At 43.1% G+C, this 16361-nt stretch overlaps 1 protein-coding gene across 1 annotated transcript; it reads right to left on the bottom strand.

The window, feature by feature from the left end:
* Positions 1-801: 801 nt before the first annotated feature.
* Positions 802-14218, bottom strand: LOC124805741 (oxytocin-neurophysin 1-like). The gene is made up of 3 exons (XM_047266310.1): positions 14114-14218; positions 7999-8203; positions 802-935 (listed from the first exon to the last, which is right to left on the bottom strand). The coding sequence occupies exons 1-3, from the start codon at positions 14216-14218 to the stop codon at positions 823-825; spliced, it is 423 nt and encodes a 140-aa protein (XP_047122266.1). The 3' UTR covers positions 802-822.
* Positions 14219-16361: the final 2143 nt, after the last annotated feature.

The following is a 16361-nucleotide window of genomic DNA, read 5'->3' on the forward strand; positions in this document are numbered from 1 at the left end:
TCTTCTCCTACTAATGGACAGGATGATAGAACGTGTATGAGGACATGAGTGAATTTTGCTATAGAGAGTCATATGGGACAAAATCCTTATATTGGCGTGGTAGAGAGAGCCGTGGCTGGCCCATCAGATGAAACAGAAAACTTATGAGGGAAAAAATGTCATTTCTCGTTCAGTGTCAACGCTAGTCATTAGATCAGTCGTCCAACTCCTGCATTTCGTTACATTTTACACATTACTTTTCATTTTACGTTAGTTTTGTTCTCAGTAATAGTGTCTGAAGATGGCTGAAGTATTAACACGTTATGTGGAATAAGAAAGCAACATGTATCCTTAAATGTTCTCAGTAATAGTGTCTGAAGATGGCTGAAGTATTAACACGTTATGTGGAATAAGAAAGCAACATGTATCCTTAAACAAACGATGCAGAATTATTCATGAACATTAATATGATTGCTGACTTACACCAAGAATTTACTTTTTTCATATCCGAACATACTATTGTACATGAATTGCATTCGTGTTTTAGGTTTCCAAACCTCGGTCGTTATAAATGTAACTCTTAGAGAATCACTTTGTTGACCGTCCGTCTCTCTGCTCGACTGTTATTTCCTGATAAGCATTCTGTGAACTACAAATTTTTAGTCAGTGCCCTGTACACTCTTCACTCGTTCCATGGTACAGTAGTTTTGTTTCAGAAAAACAAATAAATAAAATAAAAGTCGAATATTGCTAATAAACATAACAAGTATAAATGAAAGACAGTTTGAGTCTTTCTGAGAATTGCATTTATTATCAGAATTTCAAGTTTTACATGCTGCAAAATTATATTCTCATCTCGTCGCGGTCACCGTCGCTGACAATAAACGTGTCCACAGGATACCGATCGACGGATTCAGTTGTATCAGCGACACACGAAGTATCAATGTGGCATGAGTCTGAAACATACAATTATTTCATCGTTATTACAAGATATCAAAGAAATCAATAGCACCAGAAAAAAATAGAGCAGAATTTTATTGTTTTTTTTTTAACGAACGTGTGAATTGTCTTTTCCTACTAAAGAAGTAGTTGGTGAATTAACACACTGTAATGTACTCAAGGTGGATTTCTTTACGCTGAGGGTCATTTTAAATTACTGGAGTAATTATTAAATGTCATTGGCTAGCTACGACGAATTGGAATGTGTAAACCTCAGCACCAATTTTCTACACCTACATACATATCCCGCAAGCCACTATACGGTACATGATGGAGGGTACCCTACACCACTGCTAGTCATTCCCGTCCCTGTTCCACTCTCAAATGGAGGAAGGAAAAAACGACTATCTATATGCTTCCGCACGAATACTGAGCCCTCTTATCTTGTGTTCGCAGTCCTTGTGTGAGATGTATGTTCGTGGCACTAGGATCGTTCTACAGTCTGTCGTAAATGCCTGTCTCCTAAATTTTCTCAGTAGAGAAAAGAAAGTCTTCCTCCCAGGAGTTCCCATTTGGGTTCACGGAGCATTTCCTCTAAACTCACGTCTCGATCGAATATAATAAATTACCTACTTGTAATAAATCCTGCTGCGTGCCTGTGAATTGCTTCGACGTCTTTCTTTAAGCTGACCGAGTGAGGTGGCGCAGGGGTTAGCACACTGGACTCGCATTCGCGAGGATGACAGTTCAGATCTGTGTCCGGCCACCCAGATTTAAGATTCACGTGATTTTCCTAAATCGCTTAAGGTAAATGCTGGGATGGTTCGTTTGAAAGGGCACGGCCGACTTCCTTCCTAATCCTTCCTTAATGCTAGCTTGTCCTCCGGGGCGATAAACACTAGTCTTCCATCCTTTACTTCCTTTCAAACATTGAAACGTTGATGTGAATGTCGAAACCTGCAGTAGCTGTCTTTGTGATCACAAAGCCGCGCGGGGTAGCCGTGCGGTCTGAGGCGTCTTGTCACGGCTCGCGTGGCTCCCCTCGTCGGATGTACGAGTCCTCCCTCGGGCATGGTTGTGTGTGTTGTCCTTAGTGTACATTAGTTTAAGTTAGATTAAGTAGTGTGTAAACCTGGGGACCGATGACCTCAGCAGATTGGTCCCATAATCCTTACCACAAACTTCCAAACGTATGATCACATAATTCTGGAAACATTATTCGGATGTGACACAGCACAGCAAAAAAAACCATTGTATATTGAACATGAGTGAAAATATAAGAGAAAATGGACAGCTTTTAAAAATTGTTTACAAAAAAAGGTTGAATGCGTTTCAAGCTGCCAAAAATGCTTTTTCATGTTACTGACCATGATGAGGATCAGTACAATAAGCACAAAACTAATTACAGTGTTTTCTGTCTGAAAATTTTGATGTCAAAGAAGGGCCTCAGTATTCTCAAGAAGACCCAAGACACATTAATGGAATCATGAGATAAGTTGAACAATACCGGCACATTAGCAGCTGTGACGTCTGTAACAAACTGAACGTTAATCACGAAATGCTTCTATATTACAAGGGTGTGCTGAAAAATAATGTCAATGAATTTTTGTATTCTGTCCGCAATATCGGTTGAGTTATTATATGTCATGCATATCACTAGGTCGACTTTGCTGCTTTACTGACGTCCACTGGACTCGCATTCGGGAGGACGACGGTTCAATCCCGCGTCCGGCCATCCTGATTTAGGTTTTCCGTGATTTCCCTAAATCGCTCCAGGCAAATGCCGGGATGGTTCCTTTCAAAGGGCACGGCCGACGTCCTTCCCCGTCCGTCCCTAATCCGATGAGACCGATGACCTCGCTGTCTGGTCTCCTTCCCCAAACCAACCAACGTTTACTGACGCAAGTTGCAACGTTCTGTTACTAGAAGACTCCGAACTGTAGCATGTGTAACATGGCGGTGTGTGACGTAACACTGCTGTGACCGTGTTTGTAACCGAAGAGCTCTCCTTCAGCCTGACAGTGCCGGACCACATACGAGGTGCTGCGACATCTGCAACAAGCCGACGTCTTAGGCACACTGTCATCTGTCATCCTCCAAACAGTCCCATCTTGGCCCCATCCGATTTTCGTCTGTTTCGAAAACTTAAAGAACACTTTGGAGCACTTCACTTTGCTGGTAATGAAGCGGTGCAACCATAGGTGAGGTTGTGGCCCCGTCAACAAAGTCAAAGCATTAAGGGTTTTCACATAAGAAATTCGGAGGAAGTAATTTTCAGCAAGCTCTCATATTTAGATACGTCTGCGTATTGAAAACTTAACTTCAAAAGATCTGGTGGTTTATCGCAGTTCCATCTGCGATAGATAGATGAAGTAGGATGAGTTTCCACCATTTTTTGAACTGCTAATTATGGGCGGTAAAGTTTAGCCACGTATGACATGTGAGGAGAAGTTGGTCATCGAAGTAATGTGAATCTCTGCGAACGACGTCTCAGAACATTTGTTCATTGTGAACGCAAAGTTTTCTTTCTAAACTGTGTTGCCAAAAATCTGCAAAGCTTACACCAATCAATTCTGAGAAATAAAATGTTATTGATGGATAATAAATGTGCCATAACCTCTTCCGTCTCGTCAAGCGCTACACGCACATCTATCTGGTGACCCCTCAGAAATCGAGAGGAATTTTTTGTCAAGTCTTTACCTCCAGTTGAAATTCTTTACCATCACAATAGAAATCTCTTAGCGGTGCAAAGTTGACTTTAAAAGAGGCTTGTCAAAATTACGTTCACAGTTTCTCCTTCTGAAATCATAGATCTTAAAGACAGGATTACATGATCGCCTGAATAACGGCAAAGTGGCACGTATTTCATTTGATAAGCGTTCTTTCAGATGGAACCTCTCTCACATAAGTCAGCTTTAAAACATGAGGAAACTATCTTTAAAAGTCGCTCAATGGAATGTTTTAAACATAAAGTAGATCTACTATACTATTTCTTTACATTTTGTAAGGACAGATAATTTGTATAGTAAGCGGAACTTTCGAGCTTGCGCCTTGAAAGTTGCAAATGTTAATCTGTAAATCTCGACTGCATCGAGATGAGCTAGCGTTTGTTCACAAATGCAAGTGTCAATGAATATCACAAGAATGAGAACGAAGGTCTTTCTGTTTGAGGGCTCTTCAGCGCGTCGATAAAGATGAGATTAAATGATGAGGATCCGATCGGGAATCGAACCTGGAATCCCAAATCTAAAATCAGCAACGCTAACCACCTTACTACGAACTGTAAACATAATTGCAAATGTTTTACTTCTATAGAGAAGTGTGGAAGACTGAAGTCATATACAACTCCATAGCTTACTTTTATTAGTCATAATCGATCGTTTTCGAAAACATGATTTAAATTTTCAAGTGCAGTTATTTACATTGGTACAAGCATTGTATTCGATGTCTGCGTGTGTGTTGTTCTGTTTATCTTGCCCTGCTGTCGTCTTTTAATGGTTTTACTGAAACGGAAAAATATATCTTCGAATTTATTAGGCGCTATTGTGAGAAAATAGTATTTCTTGTGTATCTACTTACAGATATTGTACCTCATTCGTCTGGCAGTAATTCACACACATCCAAACGATCACCACGATCACCCGCACTGTTTTTTTTCTTTACGTAAACTCGTAAAGTAGGACAAACATATTATAACAGTACTATTTTCCAGAGTCCCACCCCCTCATAGACCAGAAAGTAACTGAAATTGATGACAGCAAAGCAAAAGCATAAATGCTTAATTCTGTTTTCAAATTTTTTTCTCTACGAAGGATAATCCAGGCTTAATGCCCCAATTTTATTCTCGTACCACTAGAAAGATGAATGAAATAGATCTTAGTGTCAATAGCGTTGAGGAACACATGAAATCATTAAAAATGAACAACGTTCCAGAGCCTGATGGAATATGGTCCGATTCCGTACTGAATTCGTGGCTGAGTTATCCCCTCTTTTAACCATAAGATACGCAAAATTCCTCGCCCAAAAAATATGTCCAGTTATTAGAAGAAAGGACAGGTCACAACCACCTGCAACAACGGCAGCGGTAGTGATCCACGAAACTGTCGTCCAGTATTCTTACCATCCGTTTATTGTAGAATCTTAGAAGATATTCTGAACTCAGGTGCAACGAGGTATCTCGAACAGAATGACCTCCTCCATGCTAACCATCATGGATTCGGAAAAAATTGATTATTTGAAGCCGGACTTGCACTTTTCCCACGTGGCATTTGTCTCAGTACCACACCTACGGTTATTATCAAAAGTATGATCGCATGGGGTATCAAGCGAACGTTGTGACTGGGTTGGAGATTTTTTGGTGGACGGCATTCAGCATATTACCTTCCACATCTACATCTACATCCATACTCCGCAAGCCACCTGACGGTGTGTAGCGGAGGGTACTTTGAGTACCTCTGTCGGTTCTCCCTTCTATTCCAGTCTCGTATTGTTATCGTGAAACATCGGCAGATGTTGAAGGAACTTCAGAAAGGCTCCGCAGAAGCTGGGTCGGCATCCTTGCTGTTTATATTGTATATTAATGGCCTTGTAGACAATGACGCTAACCTCATACTTTTCGCTGACGATGCCGTTATTTGTAACGAAGTACTGTCTGAAAGAAGCTGCGTAGATATCCAATCACATCTTGATATGACTACAAAGTGGTGTGAAGATTGGCAACTTGCTTTAAATGTTCAGAAATGTAAAATTGTACACTTCACAAAACGAATAAACGTACTACTCTATGCAAAAGTATCAGTGAGTCACAGATGGAATCGGTCAACTAATACAAATCCTTGGGTGTAGCACTTTGTAGGGATACGAAATGGAATGAGACATAGGCTCAATCGTGGGTAAAGCAGGTGATAGAATACTGGGGACATGAAAACAGTTTACAAAGGAGATTGCTTACAAATTATTTGTGGGACTCATTCGAGTATATTGCTCAAGTGTGTGGGACCCTTACTAGTAGGACTAACGGGGGATATCGAACGTATGCAGAGAAGGACAGGACTAATTACAGAACGTAGGGAGCCATTTCAGTAATCATTCTTCCCCTGCTCTATATGCGAATGGAACCGGAAGAAACCCTAAAAACTGTTACAATGGGACGTTCCCTCGGCCACGCACTTTAGAGTGTTTTGCAGGGCGTAGATACAGATGTAAAATTAAATTTTCTCTGCCGCTTAGCTATAAAAATTCTTATTTTTTTCTTCCTAATCGAAATTATGATTTAAAACTGTTCAATGGGTTTATTTCACTAAATTGGTAAGCGTATTTGATTTTAAACTAATTTCTAATGACGCTATCAACAAAGCAAAAAAGGTTGCTGAATTTTTGCTTATTTTTCTTCAACACCTCTGAAATATTAGTTGCACAAGGCGTTTAGTATTAGACACTGCAAACCGCGGGTACTGAAAGGTTACCGATCCCTGCTCTAAAAAAACTGGCCAGGTGCAAATAGGACTCGCGCACTGAGGGTCCCGTATGTGTATACAGACAGCTTACACGTTCCGCAAATCCAGAATCTCCACCATGTTTGAGTGTTATCGACACTGATACGTGCAAGATATCGGTCCCAGGGATTCCAACACTTTAGAGAATGTTTTAATTTCAAATCGGACGTCGGATAACAAATGTCAAAAGACGTATTTTTTTCGTTTGATATAATTACAAATTATCAGTTTTCGGGTGTTATCCTTTCCCTTTACTGTGAAATCTTACTTCTCGCCGAATTTCATGATCCTAGGTAAATGGGAAGACCTTATAGGCTTTTTTGAGTAAGGCTGTGACTATGAAAATATGTGACATACATGGCCTTATCTTTTGATTGTGTTTCAACTTTTGACACTGCCTAGGGACCGTAGGTTTCATGACCTAAATACGTCTAAACTTTCCAAAGAAAAAGGAGTGTTAACAGAGGGGGATTGGGGGTTGGGTTGTTTTGGGGAAGGAGACCAGACAGCGAGGTCATCGGTCTCATCGGATTAGGGAAGGAAGTCGGCCGTGCCCTTTCAAAGGAGTCATCCCGGCATTTGCCTGGAGCGATTTAGGGAAATCACGGAATACCTAAATCAGGATGGCCGGACGCGGGATTGAACCGTCGTCCTCCCGAATGCGAGTCCAGTATCTAACCACTGCGCCACCTCGCTCGCTCCCAACAGAGGGCCGGACGAACAGACAGAAAACATATGAGAAAAAATTTCGTGTGATGTGATTACAAATTTACCGTGTTCACTTTTTTCCATTGGTTGGCACTTCGTAAACTTGCTTTTTTGCCACATTTCATGACTCTAGATCAACAGCAAGTACCGGTGAGTCACTTCCCGAGTTGGAAAATATGTGGCATAAATGGGCGTATCTTTTAATAGCGTTGACTTAGAACCTGAAATTTTTTACAGCGCCAAGGGACCGTAGATCTAAGTGTGTGACATAAATTTCAACTTGATACGTTTATGTATTCCTGAGAAAAGAGGGTCTTAACAAACTGACGTACAGACAGAGAGTCAGATAAAAAATGACAAAAAAATTTTCGGATTTTTACTTTGGTTTCATTGTGAAACCTTGCTTTTTGTCAAATTCCATGATTCTAGGGCAACGGGAAGAAGGATAGGTTTCGATGAGTGTGATTGGAAGTATCAGAATATGCGATATAAATGGCGATATCTGTCGATTGCATTGACTTAGAAGCTTCAAATTTTTATATCGCCAAGGGGCTGTAGACCTTCGTGTGCGACACAAATTTGAACTTTATATTTCTATCTCTTCCTGAGAAAAAAGGGTTTGTAACAGCCGAAAAGAAAGACAGACAGGCTGGCAAAGAGGTGGTCCTATAGCAGTTGCGTTTTTACCGATTGAGCTATGGCACCTTAAAAAGGAGAGGAAGTCCCTTCATGACCAGGAAATATGTCACTATTTTAGCGAAATCCGTGACACGAATCAAGCAACCAGCTGAGCCTCATTGTCCCTCAATGGCTAATTGAAGATGTAGAAGGATGAAGAATAATTCCGTAGCCCGACATGCCTGGCCACGTGGCTCACCTTTGAAGCAGCAGACTCCCGGCGCAGAGCAGCGGCCGACGCCGCCGGCGCAGCGCATCTCGGGGCTGTCCAGGGGGCAGGGCGCCGTGGAGCGGCAGACGGCGGTGTCCGCGGGGCTGGCCAGCCGGCAGCCCATGCGGGGGCCGCAGCAGATGTGTGGGCCCAGGCACACGCCCTGCCCTCCGGGGCCGCACGGCGCGCACCTCTGCAACACCAGCAGGCCAAGCTGTAGCCGCGCTGCAAGTACAGCAGTCCGGGCTGCAGCCAGTCTGCCTAGAGTTTAGAGGTGTAAGGATTCTCCTTCCTGCCCCTCTCTTCGCTGCAACCACTTAAGCCGCTCAGCCTGTCGCGACGGAGACACAAGAGTACCTGTGGACCGCGTGAGGTGGCCGCGTGGTCTCAGGCGCCTTGTCACGGTTTGCGCGGCTCCATCCGTCGGAGGTTCGAGTCCTCCCTTGGGCATGGATATGTAGTTAGTTTAAGTTAGATTAAGTAGTGTGTACGCCTAGGAACCGCACTTTGGTCCCATAGGAACTTCTGACAAATTTCCAAAGTATCTCTGTACTGAAGCACAGCAGGTTAAGGGGCTCCGGAAAGGCTCAAAATCATGAAAAGTTCAATTTTTACTTTTTTGCATTTTCTGAATCTGCAGACTATTACCTTTTAATAGATATATAATTTATTCAATTCCGAAGACTACAACTATTTTTAATTTTTTTTGAAATGTGTTCTACATGGGCGTGACCCACTGTGGCGCTGTTAAACTGCTGTCAAATGGTGTTATTATTAACGTCCGTGTTCATCAGGTACATTTTAGTGATGTGAGATAAAGTATGTGTTGTGGCTAACCTGTGATGGTTCAATATATATCGCTGGTGTGATTGTCGATTGTTTCATGTTTATTTACTCTGTCGTTATCTCGGAAATATTCGTAATTAATTCTGTTTCTTGAGTCTCTGTTTTGTTGAAGTATAATAATGAGTAAAAGTAAAGTTATTAGAAATCCTCTGAAGGCTTTTAAGAAAAGGAGAAATGTTGGAAAGCCAAAGGTATGTGTTATTACTGTAAACAATAAAGACGATAACCAAGTGAGTGAACCTAACCTCTCAAGTACACCTGCCCATAGCAGTCAAAGTGGGAAAGAAAATACTTCAATGAGTGAAAACTATGAATGTTTTATGGGCGAATCGGATGTGAATGAAATATTTGATATGTCGGTTCTCAAAGGAATTTTTTCAAACTGTGTAAGATGTATTCATTGTAGTGAAGTTGGTCTGGAACTCTCCATAATAAAGCACGTAGGACTTGCTAGTGAAATACAACTGAAATGTGATAAGTGTTCATACATGACCACCTTTTGGAACAGTGTTGCAGTAACTGCAACTGAAGAAAATGGTAGCAAAATCTACGAACACAACAACGAGCGATGCTTGCTTTAGACAAGGAACGCCTTCGGGCTGCAGACAGGGCTGTAAAGAGTCTAGAAATACAAGCAAGAGTAAACAGGAGGAGGAACAAGAGGAAGCTGGAGGAGGAGTTTGCAGAGGATGAAGATAATCCATCCTATGGACCTGGAATGCACTAAAAAGTTAATCCAATCTTTGTCGCTCGATTCCCAAAACTTTTATTTTCTCATACTAATTACATGTTTTCTAAGGATCTTCCAAACATATTTGTTTCAAACTTTCAGTAAATGTTACACAGTACCTTCTGCATAATTTAACACAGCCTTTTTCCAAAGAACTGTATATTTTTTAATATATAAATAAAAAATTGCAAAAAATGTTGTGAATTTTCATCACAATTGAAAAAAATCATCTTTAATAACTGAATTAAAATTTTGTAAAATCCCTGTGTTGAGTTGTAGCCCATATTCCAATAAATAATCTGTAAAAAGTTCAACTTCCTACCTCAAATACTTTGTGAGGAAAGATGTAATTTTTAAGCGTTATTTTAACATTGCAAGTATAGGGCGTTCCGGAGCCCCTTAACTTGGGTTTCCTCAAGCCCGAGCTTCACGGACCCCGTTCAGCCTGCTGCAGCTGACAACAGGTTGCGCTATCAGTTCAAATGGTTCAAATGGTTCAGAGCACTATGGGACTTAACATCTGAGGTCATCAGTCCCTTAGAACTACTTAAACCTAACCTAAGGACATCACACACGTCCATGCCCGCCGGCCGGAGTGGCCGTGCGGTTCTAGGCGCTACAGTCTGGAGCCGAGCGACCGCTATGGTCGCAGGTTCGAATCCTGCCTCGGGCATGGATGTGGGTGATGTCCTTAGGTTAGTTTGGTTTAATTAGTTCTAAGTTCTAGGCGACTGATGACCTCAGAAGTTAAGTTGCATAGTGCTCAGAGCCATTTGAACCACATCCATGCCCGAGGCAGGATTCGAACCAGCGACTGTAGCACCTAGAACCGCTCGGCCACCACGGCCGGCTGCGCTATCAGTGCAACGTCACTAGCCGGGATATGTTTGCATAGGTAACAACGCTGCAGCTCATTTATCATAACGGTGGGAGCAGGAAAATGAACAAACCAAACTCAAAGAAGGCTGAGGAGAAAATTAGATTTGCGGAATATATACCAGTCGAGTAGCAGAGCCCAAGTCCAGGAGGGAAATAGCTTTCTCGCGTTCATGAGGCAGTTTCAACTAAATCAGTATGTGTCTCGCAACGGAAATTGTGTAAACAGTTACTAAACACGTATTCGGGAACCTCGAGAATTTTAAGCGATGTTTGTAAATTTTACCAGCAGTTTCCTCACTCCATAAATTTTTTGAAAAAGGACAAGACACGGTGGCTGACAAGTGGGTAGAAACGCACGCTAAGGGCATGAGGTCATTTAGCAGGATATAGGCAAGCATTGATTGAAATAGGAAAAGAATATCACTCAGTGGATATTAAAAATCACATTCTGGTGGTATGCACGTAGTGCTAGGAAGTTTAGTATGAAAGAAAAGCTTTTTCTATCGTATATGTAGTTTTCAACTCAACATCAAATGAAAAACGAACTCCTTGTCTGCTAAAATGCATTCGGGGAATTTAGAATGAACTGTTTTTCAGCGAACCCGGAATATACACCTGGAAAAAGTAATTAAAATTGCTATAACTGGGGTCACACAATGGCCTTGCCGCGGTTGTAGCTCCGGTTCCCGTCAACACACCAAAGTTAAGCACTCTCGAGCTGGGATGGGTGACCATCCGGTCTACTGAGCGCTGTTGGCATCTGGGGTGCACTCAGCGCTTGTGTGGCAAACTGAGGAGCTACTTGATAGAGAAGGAGCGGCTCCGGTCTCGTAAACTGACGTACGGCCGGAAGATCGGTGTGCTGACCACATTCCCTCCACATCCGCATCCAGTGGCGCTTGTGGGCTGAGGATGACACAGTAGCCGGTCGGTACCGTTGGGTTTAAAAGCCTGTTTGGGCGGATTTATCTCTTTTTTTCAGCTGGCTGAAACACACTAAGGTTACAGAAACTAAACTTCCAAAACTTTACTTCAGTTGGTCTTCCAGTGTAATAGATATCTTCAGGTTCTTAGGAATTTCGACTTTTAGAGACGGTTCTGATTACTACAGAAAACATGCATTAGAGATAACCTGATGATGCTTCGAACTGAGAATAGCCAGTAGTACTTGAAAGAGAGTGAAGTTTCAGAGATTTTTTCATATCGAAATAAATAAATAAAGCCGAAATACGCTGAAAAGGAAGAAAAGGACAAATAAAATTCACCATTTTCTGGCCTAAAATGACCAAAAATGAACGTATATTTCATTGAGCCTCATCTTGTGCTAATCGGATATGAAAAGACTTATCATTAATGACAAAGTCTGCTCATAACACTGTAATGAAGGAGTACAGAATAAACTGCTATGTAGTGTACGGCAGTTAGAAGATGGGTTTGCAAACTACCCGTTCTGCTGATAATGTGTAGCAGCTTGTCTGCCTGGCTAATAGGCAAACATGGGAAGGTGAAAAGCGGAATATCGACACTTCTGGAAGAGTCTGAGGAGTGGGGAGCGAATGCTATTCTACCAGCTGCCAGTGTGCCAGCCACACTATTAGCGTGGATCCAGGCACGCGCTTTGGCCTTTAAGCGCACGTGTCGACACTTCTGCAAGAACAGTAGCCCACACTGTAACCATGTTGCACATACAGTACTGCTTTCTGCTACACCCATTCTGTGAAGAGAGGTAAGAGGATCATTCTGCCAGCTGCAATGTGCAGGGTGCAGCAGTTATCTAGGTCCCAGCACAAAAAGCTCATCTCTGAATATATAATTGATCATGTTGTTGTTGTTGTGGTCTTCAGTCCTGAGACTGGTTTGATGCAGCTCTCCATGCTACTCTAATAATTGATCATATTACACTAAAACTAAACTCCACCCGAACAGGCCAAGAGGGCACAACGGTAGCGACCGGTCGCCGTGTCATCCTCAGACCACAGACGTCACTGGATGCGGATATGGAGGGGCATGTCGTTAGCATACCGCTTCCCGGCCGTATGTCAGTTTACGAGACCAGGGGCGGTACTTCTCAACCAAGTAGCTCCTCAGTTTACTTCACAAGGGCTGAGCACCCCACTTGCCACAAAGCTCGGCAGACCAGATGGTCACCCATCCAAGTGCTAGCCCAGCCCGACAGCGCTTACATTCGGTGATCTGAGGAAAACTGGTGTTACCACAACGGCAACGCCGTTGCCTGATCGTATTACACTCTCTGACAAAAAAAAGTGAGCATCCGGAAGACATTGTCAGTTGTCAGTGTGACTTCATAGATGTACACACCATCACCGGATATGTAAGTGATTACAGATACAATTCTCTCTGACCAGTAGAATGCTAACCAGAGTACGTTAGTGTTGTTCACATTTAGAAATGTTACAGGGTCTGACAGGGTGTACAAGGGGCGTGAACATTTTCAGAATGATCACGGTGACGGACACGGAGATGCCGCGTGCTAGTCTGAGACAACATTATCACCACTGGACAAGTTTGAAAGTGGCCTCATTGTCGGTCTCCATTTGCCTGCCTGATGCCTTATCTTACTGACAACTATTAGCTGTACACGCATCACATAGTGACGATATATACAAGTCAGAATCAGACTGAAGTTTGTCATTAAGTCTAGACAGTTTCAGTGCGATCTCAATAGGTCAATTATGGACGCCCATCAGTAGTACAATGGAATGATGCAAATCAAAATTTGTGCCATACTGGGACTCGAACCCGGATGGCCGGTTCTTACCATTAGGGTATCCGAGCTCGATTTATAGACAAACCCAAACTTCCCCATGTTGTCAACCCTATGTCTACCCGTGAGTCGTTCTCGGATCGCCTAATGTTAAGGAAATCGCTCCCCATAAGAGAAAAATTCGCATTCGAGTCCCAGTCCGGCACAATTTTTCATTGTCAGCATTCCATTATACAGCTGATGGTTGCCCATATTCGCAACTGCAAATACGTTTCATGTATTTCATAACGGCTGCAGTCGCCACAGTGCCTGTTCCATCAGGAACATTGCATCGTACTTCTGAACAACGCAGGCACTGCAATAACGTAATTATTATAACTTCTGAAATAGTCACTCGAGGACTGAAATACAACCACCCGATGCTCTTTTCTTTTACATTCCAGACTGCAACTAGCGACAGCCTACCCCTAATGTTGTATAATGTGTATTATGGTATCTCTCTACCGAGCCCATTGCTGACAACATAAAGGAGCCTCTCACTAGCACGTACCGCATGTCCAATTCAAGTCTCTCCATTCCACGCAGTTCGTCATTGTTGCTGAGTCAGAGTCACGAAGTTCGACATAGGTAAAAGCAGCAGGCGTTTCTAAGATCTTCCAGAACACTAAGATTGCGTACCTACTGGAGAAGTACACTTGGGTCAGAAACTAAAGGCTATTGATGTGGGTCACCCTTACAAGAACTTTCCGTACTGCTGAAGAGGACAGACTCACCAAACCCGAACAGAGAGAGATGACTTAACGGTAAATATAACGTGAAAACTATTTAGAGAGAGTTGATAAATTTGTTAATTGTGTAAATAGCGGGAAGTTTTCAGATGGAAACAGTAGACAGCGCAGCAAGTGAGAATATGGACGCCTTACGTGTTGCAGGCCGGCCCTCTTGCCCCCACGGGGACAGTTGGTGATGAGACAGGCGGCCGCGATGCTGACAGCTACGGTGAGCAGTACTGCTAGCTGGAACCTCATGGCTGCTGTGTGCCGGTCGAGTCGCGTCCACCGCTTTTATACCCCCACAGCCGTCCGGGACTGGAATACTAACGATGCCCACCGTCCAGGCCATCTTGTCCTCACTGCTTCCAACCCCCTCCCACATCCCTGTTTCTTTTCACCTCTGGACAGCAATACAACCACTCATCCTCCAACCCTCTACATCCTTTCATCTGTCCCTTAATCTCTTTGCTTCTAACCATCTCTCTACCACACACACGTGTGTGTGTGTGTGTGTGTGTGTGTGTGTGTAAACGTAGAATGATGCTTAGAAGCAAAGAAACTAAGCGGCAGCTGTCACCCAATTACTCTATTAAAAAAAAAGAAACAGTAAAAGAGCTCGGCATAATTTTAATGGACATTTAAATTGAGAAAAACGAACTCTTGCTGAACGCGGGAAATCGTTCTGTTCCCTACACGTAACACAAACAAATATGAAAGCTGTTTTCTTCCGAAAGTAAACGGACATTAGTCCAGTCTCTAGTCCTGCCAGATCTTTACTAGAGCAGTGCAGTTCTCGAGGCGCAAAATCTGAAAACTAGACGACTCTAGCTAACTTTGAATCCTTACGTAAGACCTTAGAGTAACATTCAGTTGTTCGATGATGTCAGTCCTTCATGTATTCAGTTAAGGATTTTTTTCAGGTACTGTTTTCTTCACCGGTGTCATAATCCAAGGGAGGGCACTCTGGGTACAGCCATTTTATTCGTTACTGAATTCTCTCGAATATGTACCACTCAATGTCCGCGACTCCAGTGAACTGCAGACTTCTAGGAGAAAAACTGCAATTCTATCTAAATCTACATATCTACGAGGGCAGTTCAATAAGTAATGCAATACATTTTTTTCTGAAACAGGGGTTGTTTTATTCAGCATTGAAATACACCAGGTAATTCCCCAATCTTTTAGCTACACAACACTATTTTTTAACGTAATCTCCATTCAATGCTACGGCCTTACGCCACCTTGAAATGAGGGCCTGTATGCCTGCACGGTACCATTCCACTGGTCGATGTCGGAGCCAACGTCGTACTGCATCAATAACTTCTTCATCATCCGCGTAGTGCCTCCCACGGATTGCGTCCTTCATTGGGCCAAACATATGGAAATCCGACGGTGCGAGATCGGGGCTGTATGGTGCATGAGGAAGAACAGTCCACTGAAGTTTTGTGAGCTCCTCTCGGGTGTGAAGACTTGTGTGAGGTCTTGCGTTGTCATGAAGAAGGAGAAGTTCGTTCAGATTTTTGTGCCTACGAACACGCTGAAGTCGTTTCTTCAATTTCTGAAGAGTAGCACAATACACTTCAGAGTTGATCGTTTGACCATGGGGAAGGACATCGAACAGAATAACACCTTCAGCGTCCCAGAAGACTGTAACCATGACTTTACCGGCTGAGGATATGGCTTTAAACTTTTTCTTGGTAGGGGAGTGGGTGTGGCGCCACTCCATTGATTGCCGTTTTGTTTCAGGTTCGAAGTGATGAACCCATGTTTCATCGCCTGTAACAATCTTTGACAAGAAATTGTCACCCTCATCCACATGACGAGCAAGCAATTCCGCACAGATGGTTCTCCTTTGTTCTTTATGGTGTTCGGTTAGACAACGAGGGACCCAGCGGGAACAAACCTTTGAATATCCCAACTGGTGAACAATTGTGACAGCACTACCAACAGAGATGTCAAGTTGAGCACTGAGTTGTTTGATGGTGATCCGTCGATCATCTCGAACGAGTGCGTTCGCACGCTCCACCATTGCAGGAGTCACGGCTGTGCACGGCCGGCCCGCACGCGGGAGATCAGACAGTCTTGCTTGACCTTGCGGCGATGATGACACACGCTTTGCCCAACGACTCACCGTGCTTTTGTCCACGGCCAGATCACCGTAGACATTCTGCAAGCGCCTATGAATATCTGAGATGCCCTGGTTTTCCGCCAAAAGAAACTCGATCACTGCCCGTTGTTTGCAACGCACATCCGTTACAGACGCCATTTTAACAGCTCCGTACAGCGCTGCCACCTGTCGGAAGTCAATGAAACTATACGAGACGAAGCGGGAATGTTTGAAAATATTCCACAAGAAATTTCCACTAGAAATTTACCATTTCTCCAGGTGCCAAACAGC

Source organism: Schistocerca piceifrons, chromosome 7 (genome assembly GCF_021461385.2).
Source record: "Schistocerca piceifrons isolate TAMUIC-IGC-003096 chromosome 7, iqSchPice1.1, whole genome shotgun sequence".
In the NCBI taxonomy this organism is placed as follows: domain Eukaryota; kingdom Metazoa; phylum Arthropoda; class Insecta; order Orthoptera; family Acrididae; genus Schistocerca; species Schistocerca piceifrons.

What these genes read in the sequence shown, in the direction of transcription:
- LOC124805741 (XM_047266310.1), bottom strand. Translation starts at nt 14,218, where the DNA reads ATGAGGTTCCAGCTAGCAGTACTGCTCACCGTAGCTGTCAGCATCGCG. An exon ending in AGAGGGCCGGCCTGCAACAC is followed by an intron (nt 8,204 to 14,113) that starts GTAAGGCGTCCA and finishes CTGGTGTTGCAG; the next exon opens with AGGTGCGCGCCGTGCGGCCC. An exon ending in GGGAGTCTGCTGCTTCAAAG is followed by an intron (nt 936 to 7,998) that starts GTGAGCCACGTG and finishes TGTATGTTTCAG; the next exon opens with ACTCATGCCACATTGATACT.